Genomic DNA, 20,825 nt, shown 5'->3' with positions numbered 1-20,825 from the left:
ATGTAGATGGAGGGTGGGGGAAGGAGCAGTAACAGAAGAGGCTGCAAATTTGCGGGTTTTTAACAAAAAACTGCATTTGAAAAGGGCAGCGTATTTCCCCTCTCCCATGGTATTCCCCTTCTCCCGCATTTCCCAGAATCTCAGAATACAAATGGTTCCCCACTTCGACCACACTAATCACCACGAGGAAGTTTAACACACAAAAAAGTTTAATAAGTCTTGACAAAAGAGTAACAAATGCTAATCATTAATATCCCCTGCTAGGCTAAATTAATACAGAGTTGCCCAGCTTCAGATACAGGTGGGTTTTTTTTTTTTTTTTTTTTTTTTTTTTGATTTTGCACAACAATTGCACCTACTTTCAACATGCTGACTTTACCATCAGCATGAACTACTGAAGAGATCTGAAGAGAAAAATCCTGTTCTCAATCAAACCAGGAAAATTCCACTTTCAGTGTGAGCCAGAACGAGAACTTTACCCAGCTGGTTTTATCTCCATATCACAACTGGACTTCAGTCCCCTATAACGTGAATTGAATTCTCAATAACGTGTTCATATTCTATGAAACAGTGCTGTGGTAGTAACTGAAATCAAAAAAAGAAAAAAAAAAACCACACCAAAACATTGCTGTTTTCCTCAATTTAAAAACAAATTGGAAAGCGTACTGAAGGAAATTCATCCCTGAGTAACGAGACATTTAAAAACTGCATCTTATATTAACAGTCACTGCAATATTCTATGACATCAACACTATGAACAGGCAGCAACAGAACTTGTCACAGTCCAACATATTTGCAGCATTGTTGCATTGATCCCCGTGATCTTGGTTAATGAAACTGAAAGGGAACATGGGGAAATAGGATGAATAGAAATAGTGTCTTTATTATTTTAAGTTGGATGTCGAATTGAGAGCTAAACTGTGCTGGATCCCAGAAAACTCAGAGCAGTGATGGTCAGCAACTGGCTTCTTTGGATGCCCAGAGGATTTTCACGAGGTGTCTTCAGCCAAACAAAAGGAGGAGAACGATTGTAATGGAGTTCAGTGCTATTAATGGCACTGCAGAAGGAAAAAGAAAAGAACATTAATTGTGAAAGCTTTCCTTTCCACATCACAAAACCACCGAGCTTCATATTATCTTCAGAGAATACCTTGGGAGAAGGAGCAGAATCAATCAAAAACTAAAAAATACACTTAAACTTTCCCACGCAAAATTGGGACTAGTGGAAGGAGCCAGGCTCAAAGCCTAAGATAATAAAAATTAGTAGGAAGCAACAGCAGAAATATTTTTCTATGGCCTGTTTTAACTTTAATCCAGAGACTTGAGTTCTGTTTTAACTTTAACCCAGATATCTCTTTCTCCAAATGAAATTAAACCATCTCAAAGTCAGTTGCTGTCCTTGGCTTTACTGTGATTTAGAATAAATGTTTTTCCCTCAGTCGTGGGCCTGAGAGGTAAGATTTGCTACTTCTTCTCTATCCTCACATAAAAAAGGAATTTTTGCCGTGCTTTATAGTAAAAAGCTATCAGTAACTTACAAATAAAGCATATTTTCCCCCCATCTTCTGAGGCACAAAAGCTTGGTTTACTTCAGGATCCCTGAAATCACGTTTCCCTCACCAGGTACTTGCCATAAAACTGAACTTAGACAAGGTGAAACTAATTGCACACTTTGATTGACCACTGAGATTCCCCCCAGCTCCCAAACTCCAAGGGAAGACAAAACTCAGAATGGTAACAACAAATAAACAAACACAATATAACAATAACAACAACAATAATAATAATGATGTCTCCTTACCTCTCATGACAGTTCGTATTGATCGAATAAGGTTCATTAGCTGTGCTTTAATTCCTGGTTCCTCTCCAAATCCTCCAATCCCTTGGTCAGTTCCCCAGCCAACTGTGTCAGGTAAAAACAGATAAACACTTCAGGAAAAAAAGCCCCAAACCATGAAACCAATGCTGTAATTTTAATGAACAATCCATCCTGAACATGGTTTACACTAACACTGAAAGGCAAACCACCTGTTAGCTTTATTCCATGATCAGATTTTCATAGAATAGACTGGAAACTGTTAAACCTGATGTTAAGCAATGATAGATCCATGCTCCTGTAAAGGAAACCCTCAACTTTTTAACACTCTACTATTCCTCAAGTGCCCAGAGAAACACCAGAATTCACTTGGGCTTCAAAAAGACACCTGCCAAAATTAACCCAAACCAACCACAGTCTGTTCACAGGCCTGAAAATAAAACAGCAAATCATTGCATATGAGGGTGAAGTGATGAAGCCTCAGCGCTGAGAAAGGAAAAACAGCCAGCACAACTTCAAAAGTCAGGATGATGACTTTGTAACTGCTATTAAAAAAAAAAAAAAAAAAAGAGAACTTTTGGGAAAAAATTGGGAACTTTTCCGAGCAGGACCGAAGTCCTGAAGGTTTTCAAAGCCCTCCAAGGGAGTCCTGACCCTCTGCAGGGAGGCACAGCTACGGGTTCAGGGATGTGTCCAGGGATTTCTGAGACCTGCCAGGCACAGCCCTTACCATTCAGGGGACGAGTGGAGCATGGAGCAGCTCTCTGTATTCCAATGCCCAACCTGCGAGTTCCCGTTCTCCAGGGACGACTTTTGCGGGATTCCTTCCCCCCCTTTTGTCTCCCTCGCTCAGCTGGCACCAGGATGAGGGTGGTTCGTCCTCTCCCTCACCTGCCTCCTCTCCCTCACCTGCCTCGCCAGGTGCTGTTTCCCACTTGGATGAGCTTGGAGCTATTCCCAAGTCTCCCGAGGCCGACAAGTGGCTTCACCCATCCCGTTAGCCCCCACATCCCCCTTTTCCCGCAGCTGCTGCTCATCAGGAAAGCAAAAGGAAACCCCAGACCCACACCGAGCAGATCCCTTGTAGCGATTCCAACTGGGGAACGGGAGATAACCCTTTGCACTCCTGCCAAAAATCCCAGCTCAGCCTGACGTGGAGAAAAGACGTGGAGGAAAGTCAGGATTCTCCAGATCAGGGAATTGGATTATCAGTATTTTTTTCCGTGGCTTTGCAGATCTGTGACGGATTTTCTCTGTTTTGCAGAGCTTTGGTTCCTTTGAAGGACAAGGATGCCCAACCCTGAGGACCCCGAGGGCCGAGAAGCGCCATCTCATCAAAAAACCAGGTGCGGCGAGAGGAAGGAAAACCTTTGCACGGCACCAAACATCCCGACGGGCGCGGAACAGCGGGAAAGGGCAGGGAAAACACACAATTACAGGGGAAAAAAATAAAAAAATAAAAAAGAGAGAGAGAAAGACACACATAGAGAGAGAGAGAGAGAGAGAGAGACAAAGCTACGACGGGAGCGGCCGGGAACCCATCCCCAGATCCCAGACGAATTCCCAGATCCCTCCCCCGGGCCGCGCGGCCCTCCCGGCTCACCGTGCCGCAGGAAGCGCTCCTCGTGCAGCACGGCCACGGCGTTCACGATGAGCAGCGAGGCCTGTAGCAGCGAGTACAGCGTGAACGCCATGGCCCGGCGGGGCGGGGCCGGGCCGGGACCGGGATTAGGATCGGGATCGGGATCGGGAGCGGGATCGGGAGCGGGAGCGAAGCCCGAGCGGGACGTGGCGGGGGGCGGGGCTTAGGGAGGGGCGGAGCTTTGTGGGGCGGGGTTTCGTGGGCGGGGCCGTCGCTCCGGGCCTCCGCGAGCGGAGGGGGCGTGGCCTTGTCTACACTGTGTGGCGTAGGGGCGTGGCCTCGGGCAGCGCGCGGGGCTTGCCCCACGAGGGCGGGGGGGGGCGGGGCTTCCCCCTCACGGCAGCCGCGTCCGGGCGCTCGGACCGCCCGGGGGTTCTGGCGGATCTCTCGGTCCCTTGGATCCGTGGATTCCTCGGAGCTCCCTGAATCCCTCGGGTCTGTAAATCCCCTTAGAGCTCCCTGAATCTCCCCCTAAGCCCCGTGGATCCCGCGTGTCCGTTTATTCCTCAGATCCGTGGATCCCTTGGAGCCTCGTGGGTCCCTCGAGTCTGTGTGTCTCTCGAACCCGTGTGGATCCCTCGGAGCTCTCTGGGTCCTTTGGAGCCCTGCGGATCCCTCGGATTCATGGATCCCTCGGGTCCGGGGATTCCTCAGATCTGTGGATCCCTTGGAGCCTCGTGGGTCCTCAGGTCTGTGGGTCTCTTGGAGCCCTGTGGATCCCTCGGATCTCCATGGGTCCCTCAGATCCATGGATCCCTCGGAGTCCCGTGGGTCCCTCGGAACCCTCTGAATCCTTCGGGTCTGTAAATCCCTTGGAGCCTCCTGGATCCCTTGGATCCGTGGATCCCTTGGGTTCGTGGATTTCTCAGATCCATGGATCCCTTGGAGCCTCATGGATCCTTCAGGCCTGTGGGTCCCTCGGAGCCCTGTGGACCCCTCAGATCTGTGAATTCCTCCGGCCTGTGAATTCCTCAGGCCTTTTGATCCCTCAGACCTGTGGATTCCTCATGTCTGTGGATCACTCAGATCTGTGGATTCCTTGGTGCCCTGTGGGTCCCTCGTGTCCGTGAGTCCCTTGTGTCCGTGGATCCCTTGGGTCTGTGGATCCTTCGGAACCCCGTGGATCCCTCGGAACCCCCTGAATCCCTTGGATCTGTAAATCCCATGGAGTCCCCTGGATTCCTTGGAGCCTCGTGGATCCCTCATGTCCATGGGTCACTCAGGTCTCCGGGTCCTTCGGTCCATGGATCCCTCAGATCCATGGATCCCTTGGAGCCTAGTTGGGCCCTCCAGTCTGTGGGTCTCTCAGAGCCCCATGGAGCCCTTTGGAGCCCTTGGTGTCCATCGGATCTGTGGACCCCTCGGAGCCGCGTGGATCCTTCGGTCTGTGAATCCCTTGGAGCCTCGTGGAACACTCAGAGCCCCCTGAATCCCTCGGATCCGTGGATCCCTCAGACCCCCTGGGTCCCTCGAAGCCCCGGCACAGGCGGGTGACTCGCGGGAAGCTCCACTCTCCATGTACCGAGTGCCCTCGGTCTCGGTGGGTGCGGGAGGAAGGCGCATCCTCCTCCTCCTTCTCCTTCTCTTTTTCCTCCTCTTTCTCCTCCTCCTCCTCCTCCTCCAGTAATGCAGTAACGTGGCGTCTCCCGGCAGTGGGAGCCGGCTGGGAGACATCGCCCGGCGCGGGGCAGCCCCCGTGGCCATTAGTAAGCTAGTATCAGTGGAATTAATCAAAAACATGTGCAAAAATATGCGGGTTTATATTTTTATTTAATCTTACAGACAGCATTTCCCCTTCCACTCCCCACCCCCCCGTGTTTCCTCAATATATATTGATTTTCGTTATATCCCCGACTAAGGGTTCTAGCAGGAACTCAGCCCAGATCCCAAATGTCGTTTGTCCAACATGTAAATGATGCAAAATCCAGAAGAAAACAATTATCTTTTATGTTGGATTGATCAGGGCTTCTGGGCGGTTCTGCAGTCAAATAACAAAAATAATAGCAACTGGAGCTCAGGGATACTGTATTGAGGGATATTGTTATTGAGGCACAAATAGGCATTTTTTTCCCATTGCATCCCTCAGTCCTATTGGCTGAAGGGGGTGATTTGCATAATCACTCTGATTTTATTTCTCAGTAATCATACAATACACAAACCCCTTAACTCCGGATGGTTGATAGCTTTTATTGCTCAATCAGGGTACAATGATTTGCATAATCACTATGCTTTGATGGTTATTAGACCCATTCACTGCGACAGAAATCATAACTTTGTGCTTAGTGTGGTGGACTGGAGAGACCCCAACCTCCACTGTTTGCTCTGCCACAGATTTCTGATCTGGGCAAATTATTCACCATTTATCAATATTACATCTCCATGTTAAGACCCACTCACCAGCAAACATGAGATGATCTGATACTTCAGCAATTAATTAAGTGTTGGGAGCATATAATCAATAGATGCTCAGACACCGCCTGGACAAAACCACACTTCAGCTGCTTCTTATCTTCATCTTTCTCTTCAAAAATACTCACTTTGTTATAGTCAGTGGCGTAATATTATGCATCTTAATAATCATCCCTATTAAATAACATCACAATTTAAAAACTGGAACCGGAGCCAAGAGAAAGCACCCCATCATCAGAGCTGTAGCATATTTTCTTACTAATTTACCAGCAAAATTAACTACTGTGAAATAAGAGAGATAGAACAGAGAACAAAAATCAAACATATCCATCAGATTAACTTCACATATGTCAGCAGCTAGTGGGGATACCTGAGTGCACTGGCACTTGCAAGCTGAAAACTTCCAACCTAACTTCTTTATTTCTCATCTAGGTTTTTAAATTTGGTATAACTGCAAAACTCCTAATAACTGTCCATTTAATGTTTTTAATGGAGCTATTTCTAGGTGCCCACGGCCTCCCAAAATTTGACCAAAATTTCAGTTTTTTATCATTCAAGTCATCTTTTTCCATCCATAAGTAATAAAAAGAAAAAAGGCTGAATTTTGCCAAACTCCGTACATGCAGAGAAAGTCAATACTGGGCTGAAAGATTTCATCCCAAAGGCCATTATCATTTTTTAAGAAGTTGTGAGTGGTGGCATATAATGGTCTCACAAATAAAGCTGACTCTTGTTCTCAGATACAACTTAGGGCATTATGGCAGTAATTCTATAATTAAATACAGATAAAATAGGGGGGGGTCACTAACAGGCCTGTCTAATAACCACCATCATCAAGTAGCATTTCCTGGGCTACCTCCTTGCAGTATCCAACCTATAAATAAATGCTAACCTCAGTGAAGAGCTAATGCTTAGAATTATGTCACAAAAAAAAAAAAAATGAGGTTTTTACAATAACTGTACAAGTTATGGCTTAGTATTTTTACCCATAATTAAGATGTATTTCCAAAGAGCAGCTGCTATCAAGCTTACATAAACTTGACATGATTTTCCCCTTTGTAAAATCCATCATGGCAACTTAACAACCACAGAGTCTTATCTCTGAATCATGTTACGTGGTTGAAGGGAAAACCAGACAAAGTTGCTTGCATTAAAAGGAAAGGGGCTTTTTTCCCCCCCCTTCATTAAGGTGTTATGTTTCAGTGCAGTAAATTCCTGTGGTGTCATCTGCAGGGTGCAGTCAATCACCATAAAGGAGATTTTTAAACCACCTTACAGATGCCAAAGGATTGAACTTCAGCCTGGTGAAGTATTGTGGAGACCTTGGTATTTTTTATTCTCAGTTTATCATTCAATATTGTCAGACAGAGCACATCTCACTGGGTCTCACTGGCCCCTGCAGAGAATTGGGCTTGTTCCTTGAGAGTTTTCAGGATTACACTGGTTTATTCCTGGTGAACAAATACCAGGCCAGAGGAAGACTTGTCATGACTTCAACCCTTGCTGCCACCATCTTCTGAGTTTATTTTCTGAACTAGTTTTAGTGATTTCCTTCTTTAGATATTTTACATACCCAGACATATTCAGTAAGAGTGTTTTTGAGACACAGGAAAGGCTGGAAATCGGCCTAAACCATCCCAAGCTGAAAGTGAAGAAATGTTTTTCGTTGGCAGCAACTTTCTTACCAACCTCTACCGTGAGTAGCTCCATTAACCGAGAAAACCTGTGCATGTGAAAAAATTTAGGTTCTGTGGCTCAGTCAGGTGCTATAAATAAATCTCATTGCTACATTTCACAGTGGAACTAAAACCTTTGTCAGCCCTTGCTCATCACACCTTTAGCACTGTCAAACTGCTGTAAAGGTTAATCATGCACCCGACTCACAAATGGAGTAGCTGATTTAATGTCCAGATGATTTTTTTAACCACCAAAGCTGGGAATGCAACAAGATTTTGTACAGTTGAGAGAACCTATATCTGGTTCTTACCCTTCAGCAGCTAGGTACAGGAAAGGTCCTTGTCTTGTCCGTGACTCATGGATCATCTCTGCCCTTGCTTCTTTGGGAAGTGAGGAGCTGCCCCCTTCAAAAACACAGCCTGCCAGCTTTGCTGAGGTTTGTACCTTGAGAGAACATTAATACAGCATCGTACACAAAAGGTCTGCCTGGGGATTGATGAACAAAATGAAAACAAATACAAAATTTTGAATTTGCACCCAAATTTATCGATGCTGTTTCTTAAGTTTATAGTACTTGACTCTGTAACTGTAACAGCCTTTAAAAGTCAGTTGTTGCCTAGTGCTGACACACAAACGCACACACATGCTGTTGTTCATCTTGGTATCATCACTATTCCAGTATTGTCATAGAATCATGGAATGATTTGAGTTGGAAGGGACCTTAAAGGTCAACTCTGTGACACTACCTTGTTCTATGATTATTGGCACCGCTTGTGTTGTGTTTTTGCTGGAATACACCAGTCCAGAACCAAATCCTGTTATGCTCAGTACCAGATATTTTACAGAGGTGACAGGTGTAGGAATTTTCCAGTCCATGTCTCAGCTGGAAGACAGTGGATATCAAAAGCAGACCAACATGGGCAGCAGGGCAGCAAGGAAACAAACAGACTTTGTCAGAAAGTTAAAAGTCTGTGCTTAGCCCAGCCTCCTTGCTGACAGATGGGCAGGATTTGTAGGTGCTGAGGCAGCAGCAGGTCTTAGGGAGGGATTTAGAAGCTGGGGAATCAGCTTCATGAATTTTGAAAGGGGTTGGATTTTGTCCTTTTGAAGAAGGAGCAGGGATATTACAGACAGCAAGGGGAAGGGGTGTCTGAGGTTGGTGTTACAGCAGCAGACAGGCAGGAGTGGCTCCCTCAACACAGGTGTGGAAAGAGGGAAACTCAAGTGGCTCAAATTCCCACAGGCACAGAGCTGGTGTTTGCCACCACAGACTTGTGCAGACGGGTTTCTGTTGGATGATGGGAAATATGTGTCAGTAGCAGTGTTTTGAATGGAACCATGGCTAAAGGATCATGTTATCTCGTCAAAGGAACCTGCTGTGGCTGAGCATCCACCAGGGATGGCTGATGTGCCTGCAGCTTCGGAATCAGGTCTGGCTTCCATCTCTGCTAATAGAAAAATTACTGAAATTGCCCTTTTAGGACAAACCTGGAGGAGTTTCAGTGGTGATCAAAGTCCACCTGCCTCTGTGGCACAGATTTTCATTCAGGTCTGTGAAATGCCCACGCGGCTCTGAGCAGGGCACCCTCATCTTCCTGCGCTTGCTCCAACTCCCTCTTTTGACAAGTACCATATGCAGGAGCTGACACGAGTGTGTTGGTGTCCCAGTGTGTCCTGCTGGGGCCAAACTCTCCACCAGCAGCTTTCCCAATGAGCCACTGGCCCCATCTAAGCCTGGAAGAGGAGGAAATTCATAGGTTGTAACCCATGGGTTCCTAGCAGCAGTTAGCAAAGGGCATGAAGTTGGAATAGGCTGGCCAGATGCAGGGAGCACACTGATCCCTCTTGGTGCCAGATCCCAGACTAACCTGATCCCTATTATCTGCCACCTGAATGGGGAGAACAGTCGGGCTTGTTCCCAGCAAGCTGGTGCCATGCCAGAGGCAGAGGTCATCAGTAATGGGGAAGTTGCAGCACTAACTAAAGATTAATAGAGGGTATCCTTCATCAGGCTGTAAAAGTGGGTGGGTAAAAAACCAAATCACAGACCTGGTGACTTCAGAGAATCACAGAATATGCTGAGCTGGAATGGACTCACAGGGATCATCCAGTCCAACCCTCAGCCCTGCACAGGACAATCCCCAAGGGTCACACTCTGTGCCTCAGAGGATCATCCAAATGCTCCTTGAGCTCTGGCAGCCTTGGTGCTGTGCCCACTGCCCTGAGGAGCCTGTTCAGTGCCCAAACACCCTCTGGGGGAAGAACCTTTTCCTGAGATCCAACCTAACCCTGCCCTGACACAACCTCAGGCCATTCCCTCGACTTTAGAGACTGTGGCCTGTCCAGTAATGTTAGCAGAGCCACAGAGTCCTGCGGTTAGTCAGAAACCATGTGCAAAAGGTTAGGCACCTGTGCAGCGTCTGGGATTCACAGTGAGTCAGAGGGATTGGGAAATCTTTGTGAAAATAACCAGGAATCCCCCCCTGTATTTTATTCCCATGACTCATCCCACAGGAAGAGACAATATGGGCAGTTGTAAATCTCTACAGTAAATTTTTAACACAACACAACACAGAGATAAGGTACACGTATCCACGCTTTTTCTTCACTTCCATTAAAAAAAAAAAGTCATTTTCCTGCATTTTCTAATACTTTTGTGGTACGAGTTCACAGTCCAGCGCTGGAGAAAACGAAGTGCACCATGTCAGTCCATCCACTCACTAGCACATATCCCTGAGCCCTTTATCCCCTTTTCTCTCCGGAAGAAAGCTGCAGATTGAAGAAATTGTGGACCATCGTTGCTCTGGCATTGCAGTCGGGGGGGGGGATGTTTAGCAGGAGAAGCAAAGAACAGCAGCTCAAAAATGGAAATCGTCTCTTCAGAGATGGTAGACTCTGGCTGGGGGTGCATTTTGCTTGTCAGGAAGGTAATTTACACACGCTGGGCCAGCCAAATCCACCGTCGAGATCTTTTCAGAGCTGTTCTTTGTCACGGTAACGTTTTCCACCACCGCAGGTGTCCTGAGGTTTTTTGAGGAGTAATTCGATGTGCAGTGCCTGGCACAACAGAAATGGAGAAAAAACAAACTGTCGGGTGTCCTATCAGCATGAGGAGCTGCTGGTATTTTGAACCCAATCCAATTAATAACAGGATGTAACTAATGACAGCACAGAACTGATAGCTGGGATAGAGCGGATTTATTTAATTATGGAGGTGGCCTTTTTCCTCTCCCCTCAATCTTCTGCCCTTCAAAAAAACACATCTTATGACCTCATTGCCCTCCTTAATTTGGCTAGATGCATTCAAACTAAAACTGAACAAAATTTTGCTTTGAAGAGACTTCTCAAAACATACAATTTACTTTCTCATTAGAGAAACAAAAATCACAAGGAATGTCCCTCTTTTTGTGGCTTCAGGTTCATTGAAAAAATTAAAATGTTGGCAGTAGAGAGAATTAGGGGCTTGGGTCTCTTAATTTGCCTTAATTGAATTTTAATACAGACACACACACACACACATATACATATATATACACAATAAATGCAAAATCTGGGAATGAGGAGAAAAATTTGGACTAGATATAAATTGATATTATGCAAGCACCCACCCTAGTGATCCTCCAGCCACTGTTATTGCTGATGAAGGAGCCTGGGAAGACCCCAGGAAGCACTAGGGCTTGGCAGACTCGTCCCATGGGCTCCCTGATCACTCCTGGCTCATGCAGGAATTCATCCCTGCACACATTCCCTTGGCGACTCTGGGTCCTCTCCTACTTCCCTGGCACTCACCTCCGGAGAACACTTATTGCTACACTGATGGCAACCAGCAGCAAGAGGCTCCCACTGAGAGACACCATGACAATTGCGTAAGTGGAGGGTGGTGAACCTTGGAAAGAACATGGAAATCAGAGGTTAGTTTTGCCAACAAAGAGCTTTAAGAAATGCAGCGTTTTGTGAAATGACCCCAGGTTGTTACAGGCTGCAAATGCTGACGGTCCTCCTGCTGCAAGCCATGGGGTGGTCAGCTCTATGTTAGGAGGGCGTTCCTGGGAACTACTTTTTGTTCAAAAATCTCACAGTTCAGTTACTAACTTGTGGGTCTTTACCTACCAAAGAACAAAGCTTTTCAGGGCTGGGACTGAAATGCAGCTCTATGGATCTCAGGGTGGAAGAGTCTGCCCTGCACTGTTAGACCACAGTGTCATTCCACATATTATCCACCTGTTCACAGTAAAGCCACAGCAGGATCCTGGCTCTTACTGCCTCTCCAGCCAGCACTTTCCATCCACTTTCACCCTTTTCAATCTGCTTTCATCCAATTTTGCTCTTGGATTTAACTCCAAACATAAAGGAGTGAAATTTTTCTCATATCTCCCATCTATTTCTGCCTCCAAGTCCTCCTCTTGTCTGCTGCAACCCCTCCTTTTATTTGCACCACTCTTCCCACCCTAAAAACCCAACAGAAATGGCTCTACCATGGCTGATTCATCTATTCCTTTTGAGCCTGTTCAACACTCTGTATCTGCCTTACGTACTTGATAACACTCTCAGCAGTGTCACCACACAAATAAAACACTGTCAAACTTATTTAAGATTCTAATGGAAACAGACAGGAGAGTAAAACACCTTCTTCCTCAAAAACCATCATGTTGTGGAAACCTTCGCCATCAGCACAGGCCACCCTGAAAAATTAAGCAGACAGACATTCAGAAGGCTGTTTAATGTTCAAACCCAGCACATTCATTTTATATTCCTTTAGGACATCTGACCATTTCACTATCTTTAACAGGTATTATCTTTACAACTGACTTACTTTGCTATCACTGTTCTGCAGACTGGAGATTAAAGCAGCATGGGTTAAGGGACAGATCCAAAAGGCAGAAGTTAATCTGACCCAAAAAACCTGGATTTTTGTTTTAAGGCAATGAGCTTGACTTGATGTTTGTCTACGGCATCTAATCTTTATAGAATCACAGAATCCTAAAATGGTTTGGGTTGGAATCTTAAAGCCTGTGTAGTTCCAATCCCCCTGCCATGGGTAGGGACACCTCCACTAGACCAGCCTGCTCCAAGCCCTGTCCAACCTGGCATTGAACATTTCCAGGGGTGGAAGGAATCTTGCCATGGACAAGAATGCTGGCATCACACTCCAGCATATCTAGTAGACACTTTTATCTACTCCCAGCCAGTTTGCCTCAGGACACAGAGCAGAGGTTACACCTTGTCTTTTACTGCCTCCAGAAGGGGACAGCTTAACTGCTGTAAAAAATCTCAGTCATCACTTAATAACTACGAGTGGTCAACAAATAGATGGAAAAGGTAACAGGGATCCAAAATACAATGTCTTGCTTTGTGGCAAAGAACATTACCTTACCACAGCAATACCAAAACCCTCATCCAAGCACCAAGTTTCTCAAAATGATGAGTAAAACTTTCTTTGGGCACAGGTGTATCATTAACCAAATTTCAAGTGAAACTGAGGCTAACTATGAGTCTTACATGTGTGAGAGAGTCTTTTTCATGGATGGGAGTCTCAAGGACCTCTCTTGACTCTTGATTTTATGATTAATATTCCACTTGGTGAAACTTAAAGCTGTAACATCCCTTATTATTGGAAAGTATAATATGTAAAAAGCAAGCGTTCAGGTCAGATTCAGGTGTCACCCTGCACGAATACTGGCACACAATCACAGACACACACATAAGCACACACATATTTCCAAACATTATTATATTCTCTTCTAGCTCCTTTTTCTGGAAAAGAAAGAAAATGTGGAATCACAGGATGTATCCAGTCAATAAATATAAGAATAAATTGTCTAGCAATATGTTCTGAGGTCTAAAAGTTCCACATAGAATGGGACCTCCAAAGGTCATCTAGTTCCAACCCCCCTGCAGGGACATCTTCCACTAGAGCAGTCTGGAGTTCGCTCCAGCCCCATCCAACCTGACCTTGAATGTCTCCAGGGACGGGGAATCCACAAGTTTCCTGGGCAACCTGTGCCAGTGCCTCACCACCCATATCCTAAGCTATTTCTTCCTTCTATCTAGTCTGATTTTCCCCTATTTTAGTTTAAAACCATCACTACTTATCCTATCACTACAGCCTATCAACATGAACCAGAGTGACCTGCAGGTCCTACTTTTTCTAAAGCTTGGATGGTAAAACCAGGCAGTGTAATTTTGTGAAATGTCCCCGGGCTGTTACAGGCTGCAAATACCAATGGTCCAGGCTTTGCATCTTGCCCATTAATGCATGTGAATAAACTGAAATGTTGGCCCAGTGTCTGTGTCAGGATCTCATGAAATTTCCCCTGGTGCAGGGAGAAATGGGCAGAGGGACACCGAGAATGGAAAACCAACTTGATTGCTAGAGAGTCCTCCAGCCTCCCAAGATACCACCTCTTTTTGTCACATCAGTAAGATGTCCTAAGGAGAACCTTGAGCTTGAAAAAGTCAAGGAAATACACTACATTAATTAAAATATAGAGTAGAATAAGATCACAAATATCTGGATTACCTTGTGACTGCTGGAGATCCCTGTGTCAGCATCCTGCTGCTCAGACCTTGCCTGAAAGTAAAGCTGCTCTGAAGGGCTTCAGGCTAATTGCTCACTTCATTTGCCTCTGTTGATTGCTTCCTTCTCTCCGAGGTTTTTATTAGGGCAGGATAATCTCTTCCGTGTGTGGACAATCAATAAAGTGTGGAGGTGGATCAAACAGAGGGTTTACTCACCATCCCTTTGTTAAGCAATTCCTTTCACAATCTTTCTGGTGGAGCAGGAGGCACAGTTGGACTCCACCCAGGAGCCTGCCAGGGCTTCCGCTGGGCACGGGACCCTCCAATGTGCATAAACTCCGGCAGGAAAACTGCCTCTGTAGCTTGTGCTCAGGAGTCACTGCAGGAACATGCCATGTCCCAGGAGGGGTGCCTTTGGGCCCTTCCTCCTTCAGAAAGCTGGGTGGAGAAGGCAGGGTTTGGGTGCTCTCCAGGCAAGGAAACCCCATCATCTTTGACTATGGGACCATGGCAAGTCTGAGCCCCATCCTTGCTCTCTGGGTGTTACACAGCCTGACCTGGCTCTCTGCACTGAAAGGAACAAGGTGGGAATTTAAGGGGATGTTGTTGAGCTGTCCAGTGGAGAGAGCCAGTTCAGGGTTTCAAGCGTGGTTCATTGTGGTGTTTCTTGCAGCCTGGCTTCACTGCACCACGGGCAGGAGGGTAGCATCAATCTACCTCTGCAGCACCCACCTTTTCCCATGCCTCAGTATGGGGGAGTCACATCTCCACAGCTCAGGACTTCGTTTTGCTCTGCAAAAGCCCCCATTCCCTACGCCAGACTGAAGCTGAGCTGGCAACTGCACCAACTTCTCTTGTGAAAAGCTGTGGTTACCTGTGCTTTGTGGTCAAAGAGGGAGTGGTGCCCTAGGGTGGAGGCTCCTTTTTTGTTAATACAGGTACTAAGAAAACATTAATAACCCCCACATCGGCAGGTGTTCCAAAACAATAGAGATTGACAGGTTTTTCTACTGTGCTTGGATAAATAACTGCACAACAACTTCAGCGCCTCTTACGTCACAGGACCAAACAGGACCAAAGCACCTCTCCAAGTCCCCTAGAGATTGTTTGGAAGGTGTCCACAGTCCAAGGCACTGAGCACAACGACAGCTGTGAATTTTTGACTGTGGCTTAAGGAAACAGAAAATTAATTACATTAAACAGGTTTTACAGAGAGAGAAACAGCAGAGAGCAGACCTGCAGATACATTTTTTGTTAAGCCACACATCAGCTATCCATTCTGTGTCACCCACAGAGGAGAACACTTGGTGTGTGAGTACCTTCTCTTCCATCCTCCAGGGCATCATGGCCTTTTGTTTGGCTTTAAGACAGAACAAGCGTGCTGTTAAAGTAGTTTCTGTGTTGTCAATGCCACAAAAGAGTTCCTGAGAAGGGAGGACTTTGTATTCTGGCAAGTGCTGGTTCTTTCCTTCTTTATCAAACTAAGAGAAAGTTCAAATCAAAACTGAGATTGCTTTGTGGAAGCCATTTGTGATTTTTGAGTCTGATCCAAAGGTCACCAGAGCTAATGGGAATCTCTTTACTGATTTCTCTGGTATTCAGATCATGTCCCAAGGGGAAAAGCTGCTAAATACAGAGCAGGCCTCACTCCTGCAAGCTACTGAACATCTATATGGTAGATCTCCATCCCTTGTATGTGCCCAGTGTGAAGATGTGATGGAAGAAACTGGGACATGTTCTCCACAAATTTCTAGTATAAATGGAAATTCACTTTCACTGAAGTTTCAAAGACATTAAGGAATAAGCAATGGATGCTCTGAATATTCCTGAAGGGGAATATTCTTTTTTTTTAAAATTTAATACGTATTAATTTTTTTTTAAAATCCCAATATCCACCTCACTTCAAACTTGGTTTTGTGGAGAAGCTTGAGATCAGAGAGCAGGGAGCTGTGGTGGACGAGGCATCTCTTTCCTGCAGAAACATCTTATCTCACGTGGACTGGGTGCAGTCCACTACTGCAAACTGCCAGCAGAGATAAAAACAGTCCCACTGAGACCAGGGGAACCAGCCAAGTGTGTCCGAGGCCACAAAGGTGCACACCACAGGGCACAAGCTGTATGCAAGGCCAGAGCTTTAGCACCACGGTAGGTTATTACCTGCTCTGGGATTTATTAGTGAATTCTTGGCTAGGAGTTTGGAAATAAAACATTTCATAGATGAGGGTACGTATCAAGCGTAATCTTAATGCAACGAAATAAAAAGCCCTCTCAAAATTGTACTGAATAGTCCAAGACAGTTAAATAAAATCGTGTTGAAGTACATTTAGGATCATAGGATCACAGAACGATTTGGGTTGGAGGGGGACCTTAAATATCATCTAGTTTCAGTCCCCTGCCATGCTCATCTAGGCATAAACTCCATAGACAAACCCTTTAGAGGAAGAAAAAAGCTATAAGACGTGACAGAAAAACAGTAAGATGTCCTACAGGAGCTCTCCCAACAGTTTTGCTGAGCAGAGTGATTCATCCCTAAAAGCCAGTGGGGTAAAACTGGTTATCCAAGAGGGTCAGCAAATGCTACACTTTGTTTTTGTTAATTCCTTGTTGATATAGCCTAAAAAATACAGGTTTGCTGAGGAGGAGCTATCTTTTGTACACTGTAGAATTTATACAAAACTTTTGGCACAGTTGCCTTGAGGTTTCACGTGAAAATTGTGGAAAAGGAAAAATAATTTTAAGAAATCTGGGCTTTAATTTGTCACAGAAGACATAAGGCTTCAGGAATTGAACTGATCAGTAATGAAAAAAAATCACACATGTTTTCTTTACTATTAATTATTAGGGCCTTAACCTGCTTGCTGTACACAGTTCACACAAGACTTCTATATCTTTACCTTTAATTGGCCTATTTTGGCAGAGTCAACATTTTTTTTTAATCATTAAGGCATTTATTCATCAGTGTGATCGATCTCAAGAGCAGTGAATGCTCAGTCTGCTTCCAATGGCTTGTTCATGACTCACAGGGTCAGGCTGGATGGGTCTTGGAGCAACCTGGTCTAGTGGAAGGTGTCCCTGCCCATGGCAGGGGATGGAATGAGATGGGCTTTAAGGTCCCTTCCAACCCAAACTGTTCTAGGATTCTGTGGATTGGATCTGCTGTTTCAGAACAAGGTCAACAAAAGGTAGACAAGGTCATTGAGGGAGATGGCTTGAAGGCACCTAAAATTATGGTCCTGAGAGAAGGTGTGTTCCCATGCCCTGGAACAAAGGAAAGCACACACCTTCATGCTGTTGCTTGCTGCACTTCTTCACCAACATAAATAACTATGCTAAAGAGTCTCAGAAGCAAAGAATGTGTGTCCTACATCCTGGACAAGCACCACCACACCTCAGGGACGGAGCCCAGTTTGGAAATGTTGTGAGCAGTTCATGGAAACAACTCTGTGGGGTAAAAAGTGATCCCATCAATCCAAAATTCAGATCACAGCTCAGCACGTGGCCTGTGCTGGGGTTTTTGCCGTTCTCAGGGGATTTTGATGAACAAAAGGCTAAAGCTAAGGTCTGTTAGACAGCTATTACCTTTTGCCTCTCATGTGATAATAGCCGTGGAAGTGATATTTGGTCACCTACGCAGGTTTCCTCAAGGTGTTGACAAGCTGCACGTCATGTGTCAGAAAAGCTGAGTGTTTATTTTCCACACTAACATGTCACTCATTTTATGTTAAGGGCAGCAACAGTGTGTGCTGTTCCATGTGAATAAATTAAATGTGGCTGAGGCCGTTCCCACGTGGTACTGAAGAGCTTCATCCACCCAACGAGACATTCATCATCTTTTAGCTCAGGGTGGCCACATCCAAACCACTTCGGGAGAAGCTGCAGAGCTGGACTGACTCCCCATCCATGTTGGTAAGTGCTCCCCAGGACTCCAGTGGGCTCAAACACAACCCTGCCAGGGCCACGGCAGTGATTTAGCCCAGTTCAAATACAGGGGAACACCCCCTTAGGGAGTGTGTGCTGCACATAGAACCATACCAACTACTGGGTAAATCTTCCAGTATCCTTTTTTTTTTACCTTTTCTTTATGATGCCAGCTGGTGGAAACATTGAGGGTTGAGTCCCTGAAACACTAGTGTTTAATGGGATCCTTGTCACCTTAATGTGTACAAACTTTGGCACAAGAGGAAAGCAAACAAAAAGCTTGGTGATAAGAAAGCTTCCCTGGATATTTATCGAGGTAGATTTGTTTAGGTGGTAACTGCTCTTTGTTTTCTAGGATCACATTATTAGCGTGAGGAATGATTATTTTTTTAACTCAAAACATCTCATTCATGCTTGATTCTGAGACACATGTTCCATTGCAGCATTTGCAGTTGTGCCCTGTGAATCCGTTACAACCCAGGCAAGCGGTGTTTCCATTTCCAAGTGGAAATTGGACATTTCAAGCTTGAATGTTCAATTTGAAGCGTATTTGTTGCTTATTCAACCTGTCACGTGTGTGAACTGTGCCTTTGACACAGTTTCACAACTCCAACAACACGTATAGGGGCTGCTTACTTGCTGTGGGAAGTCCCTGGGGAACACGATGGTCTGAACACTGCTGAGCTGGGAGCAGAAAACAAATAAATCTGCTGGGGATGCTTTGTGTCTGCTCCTGGCCCTGAACAGGCTGGTTCTCCAATGGTGAGGGACAACAGGTTACTCTGCTGGCCTGACCACATCCAGGAGCTCTGGCACTCAGAAGCCATTAGGGCGGTAATTTCTTATTGAGCAGCGGGATTGCTTTATGTCTGGGCAAAATTTTTGATCTACAGTGGTTAAGAGATTTTACCACCACACTGCAGCCAGGTTCATTCATCACGGAAAACAGCACTGTGTCACTCTGTACAATAATCTATACAGGATCCTGTATCCTGAATATTCTGTGCAGCTAGTTCTCCATCTCATAAAGGATGCAGGTGACTGGGAAAAGGTTCATGAAGGCTACAAAGCTGTGGGACTGCTTGTGTTGGAGAGATGGCTACAACTCAACCTGGAAAAAAGACAACCTGAAAGTTTCATAGATGCCTATGAAATCATGACTAACATGCAAAAGGCGGACAGGGATTGCCAGCAGTCAACAGGCAACTGGTCTCATCCAGTACAAGTAGCCCAAGGCACAAAACGAGGCTAAATCTGGCTGCTCAAAACATCAGAAGCTTGTTTTCTTTTCCCCCACAACCTGTATTTAAGCTGTGGAGTTTACTGCCACAGGATGCTCTAAGCTGCTAAAAGTGTGCCTAGGTTTTAAAAAGTCACTGGTTGTGTTCATGGAAGAAAAAAATCCATTGAGGGTTATTAAAAACAAGACATCATGTCTAGGTCAGAAAACCCATAACCAGTAAATCATGAGTAGCTAAAACAATATTCTGGGAACATATCTCTCACTGCTCGTGTGCTTTCACGAAGTGTCTGCTTTCATCTGTAACTGGGAACAGGGCACTGGCACGGATGGAACCTGGTCCAGCTTTTCTGGTGCTTTTGTTGCTTTTTTTTCACCCTACAAAGGCCATAATGCTGCCACTTCAGTGAGTCCTGTCAGCCCACCTACTACCAGAGCCTATGCATGGAAAGGGCACAAAAAACAGGCTTTACCCTTTCCACCCTGGCTTCCAGATCTTCCACCAAGGAGCTGTAAAGCCTGATGGTTTAATCTCCCAGGCCTTTGCTGGGAACGAGGGGAATATTGAAAGAGCGACTCTGCAACACATCCAGGTGCTGGGGATGGACAGAACCACTTTGGGGTGCTGGTGGTGCTGTACTGGTGTGGGAGATCTTCTGGATCAGGGATGACGGTGTCTGGGACTGAGACCTTTAGCATGGAGATTGATGGGATCACTCAGGAAAGCCTTGGCAATCGGGGTGTTGCACACTACCAAGAAAAGACCTGGAGGACTATGTGTGCAGTCTCAAAAGTCAGCTTTGGCATGTCTCCCTTTATTTCTGTGGATCCACAAGGCACTTCCTGAAATGCTACTAAATCTACTTCCAAACAACCAGAGGCAGAGAATTTCCACCATGAAACACTTCAACATATTATTTGTGAATTAAAATACTTATACAAGGATATTCTTGGGGATAAATTTCCCAGTTGTTTGCTTTAGTGGAGTAAGCATAGCATTAAATTACAGGGAAGCGCAACTATTATCTCATAGTTTTCTTTTTTTTATTATAGACTTTTTATCCACATGAATGATAAAGAAACTACAACAGAGTTAAATACTTTTTTTGATAACAGTGATTATATTCTTAATTACACTCAATATTAAATTGTAAAATATTTCCAGAGGAGTACAATCGTAATTCGTACAGCAGGCAAAATACCAGGGGAGGGGAGGGACGAGGGAGAGGGGTGTGAGAATCTCCAGTTTGCTTTTAAAAAGCACTGTGTATGGCTAACGCTGCTCTATCCATTCATCCATCCATCCATCCGTCCGCCCAAATCTGGTTCTGGCCCATCTGGTGAGACGTTCACTTCTTTCCATAAAACAACCACTATCCCAAAGCAAGAGATGAACTGGCAGATGTTGTCAAGTGTCTGTGGGCGCTGAAAGGACCAGCAGTTCCTTTCACAGCTTATCTGCACGATTCGTCAAAAGCATTTTCTCTATCAACTTCAACAGTCCTTCTAAAAACACAAAGACTTAAACTTTGGTACCACCCAAAAAAAAAAAAAAAAAAAAGATCAAGGACAGGCATTTTTTTTTGTGGTTTTGTGTTTACTAA

At 45.3% G+C, this 20,825-nt stretch overlaps 1 protein-coding gene across 1 annotated transcript; it reads right to left on the bottom strand.

Moving 5' to 3' along the window:
* Positions 1-307: 307 nt before the first annotated feature.
* IER3IP1 (immediate early response 3 interacting protein 1) lies at positions 308-3,629 on the bottom strand. The gene is made up of 3 exons (XM_017819811.1): positions 3,420-3,629; positions 1,802-1,903; positions 308-1,058 (listed from the first exon to the last, which is right to left on the bottom strand). The coding sequence occupies exons 1-3, from the start codon at positions 3,508-3,510 to the stop codon at positions 1,003-1,005; spliced, it is 249 nt and encodes an 82-aa protein (XP_017675300.1). The 5' UTR covers positions 3,511-3,629; the 3' UTR covers positions 308-1,002.
* Between the last annotated feature and the right edge of the window lie 17,196 nt (positions 3,630-20,825).

Source organism: Lepidothrix coronata, unplaced genomic scaffold (genome assembly GCF_001604755.1).
Source record: "Lepidothrix coronata isolate B3197 unplaced genomic scaffold, Lepidothrix_coronata-1.0 Scaffold77, whole genome shotgun sequence".
In the NCBI taxonomy this organism is placed as follows: Eukaryota; Metazoa; Chordata; class Aves; order Passeriformes; family Pipridae; genus Lepidothrix; species Lepidothrix coronata.
Note: the sequence above shows the minus strand (reverse complement) of the source record. Positions and strands in the feature narration are given on the sequence as shown.

Bases quoted from the DNA above. Each gene is read 5' to 3' on its own strand.
- IER3IP1 (XM_017819811.1), bottom strand. From the start codon at position 3,510: ATGGCGTTCACGCTGTACTCGCTGCTACAGGCCTCGCTGCTCATCGTG. The intron at 1,904-3,419 runs GTGAGCCGGGAG...TACCTGACACAG, and splicing joins GGAGCGCTTCCTGCGGCACG to TTGGCTGGGGAACTGACCAA. The intron at 1,059-1,801 runs GTAAGGAGACAT...TTCCTTCTGCAG, and splicing joins AATACGAACTGTCATGAGAG to TGCCATTAATAGCACTGAAC.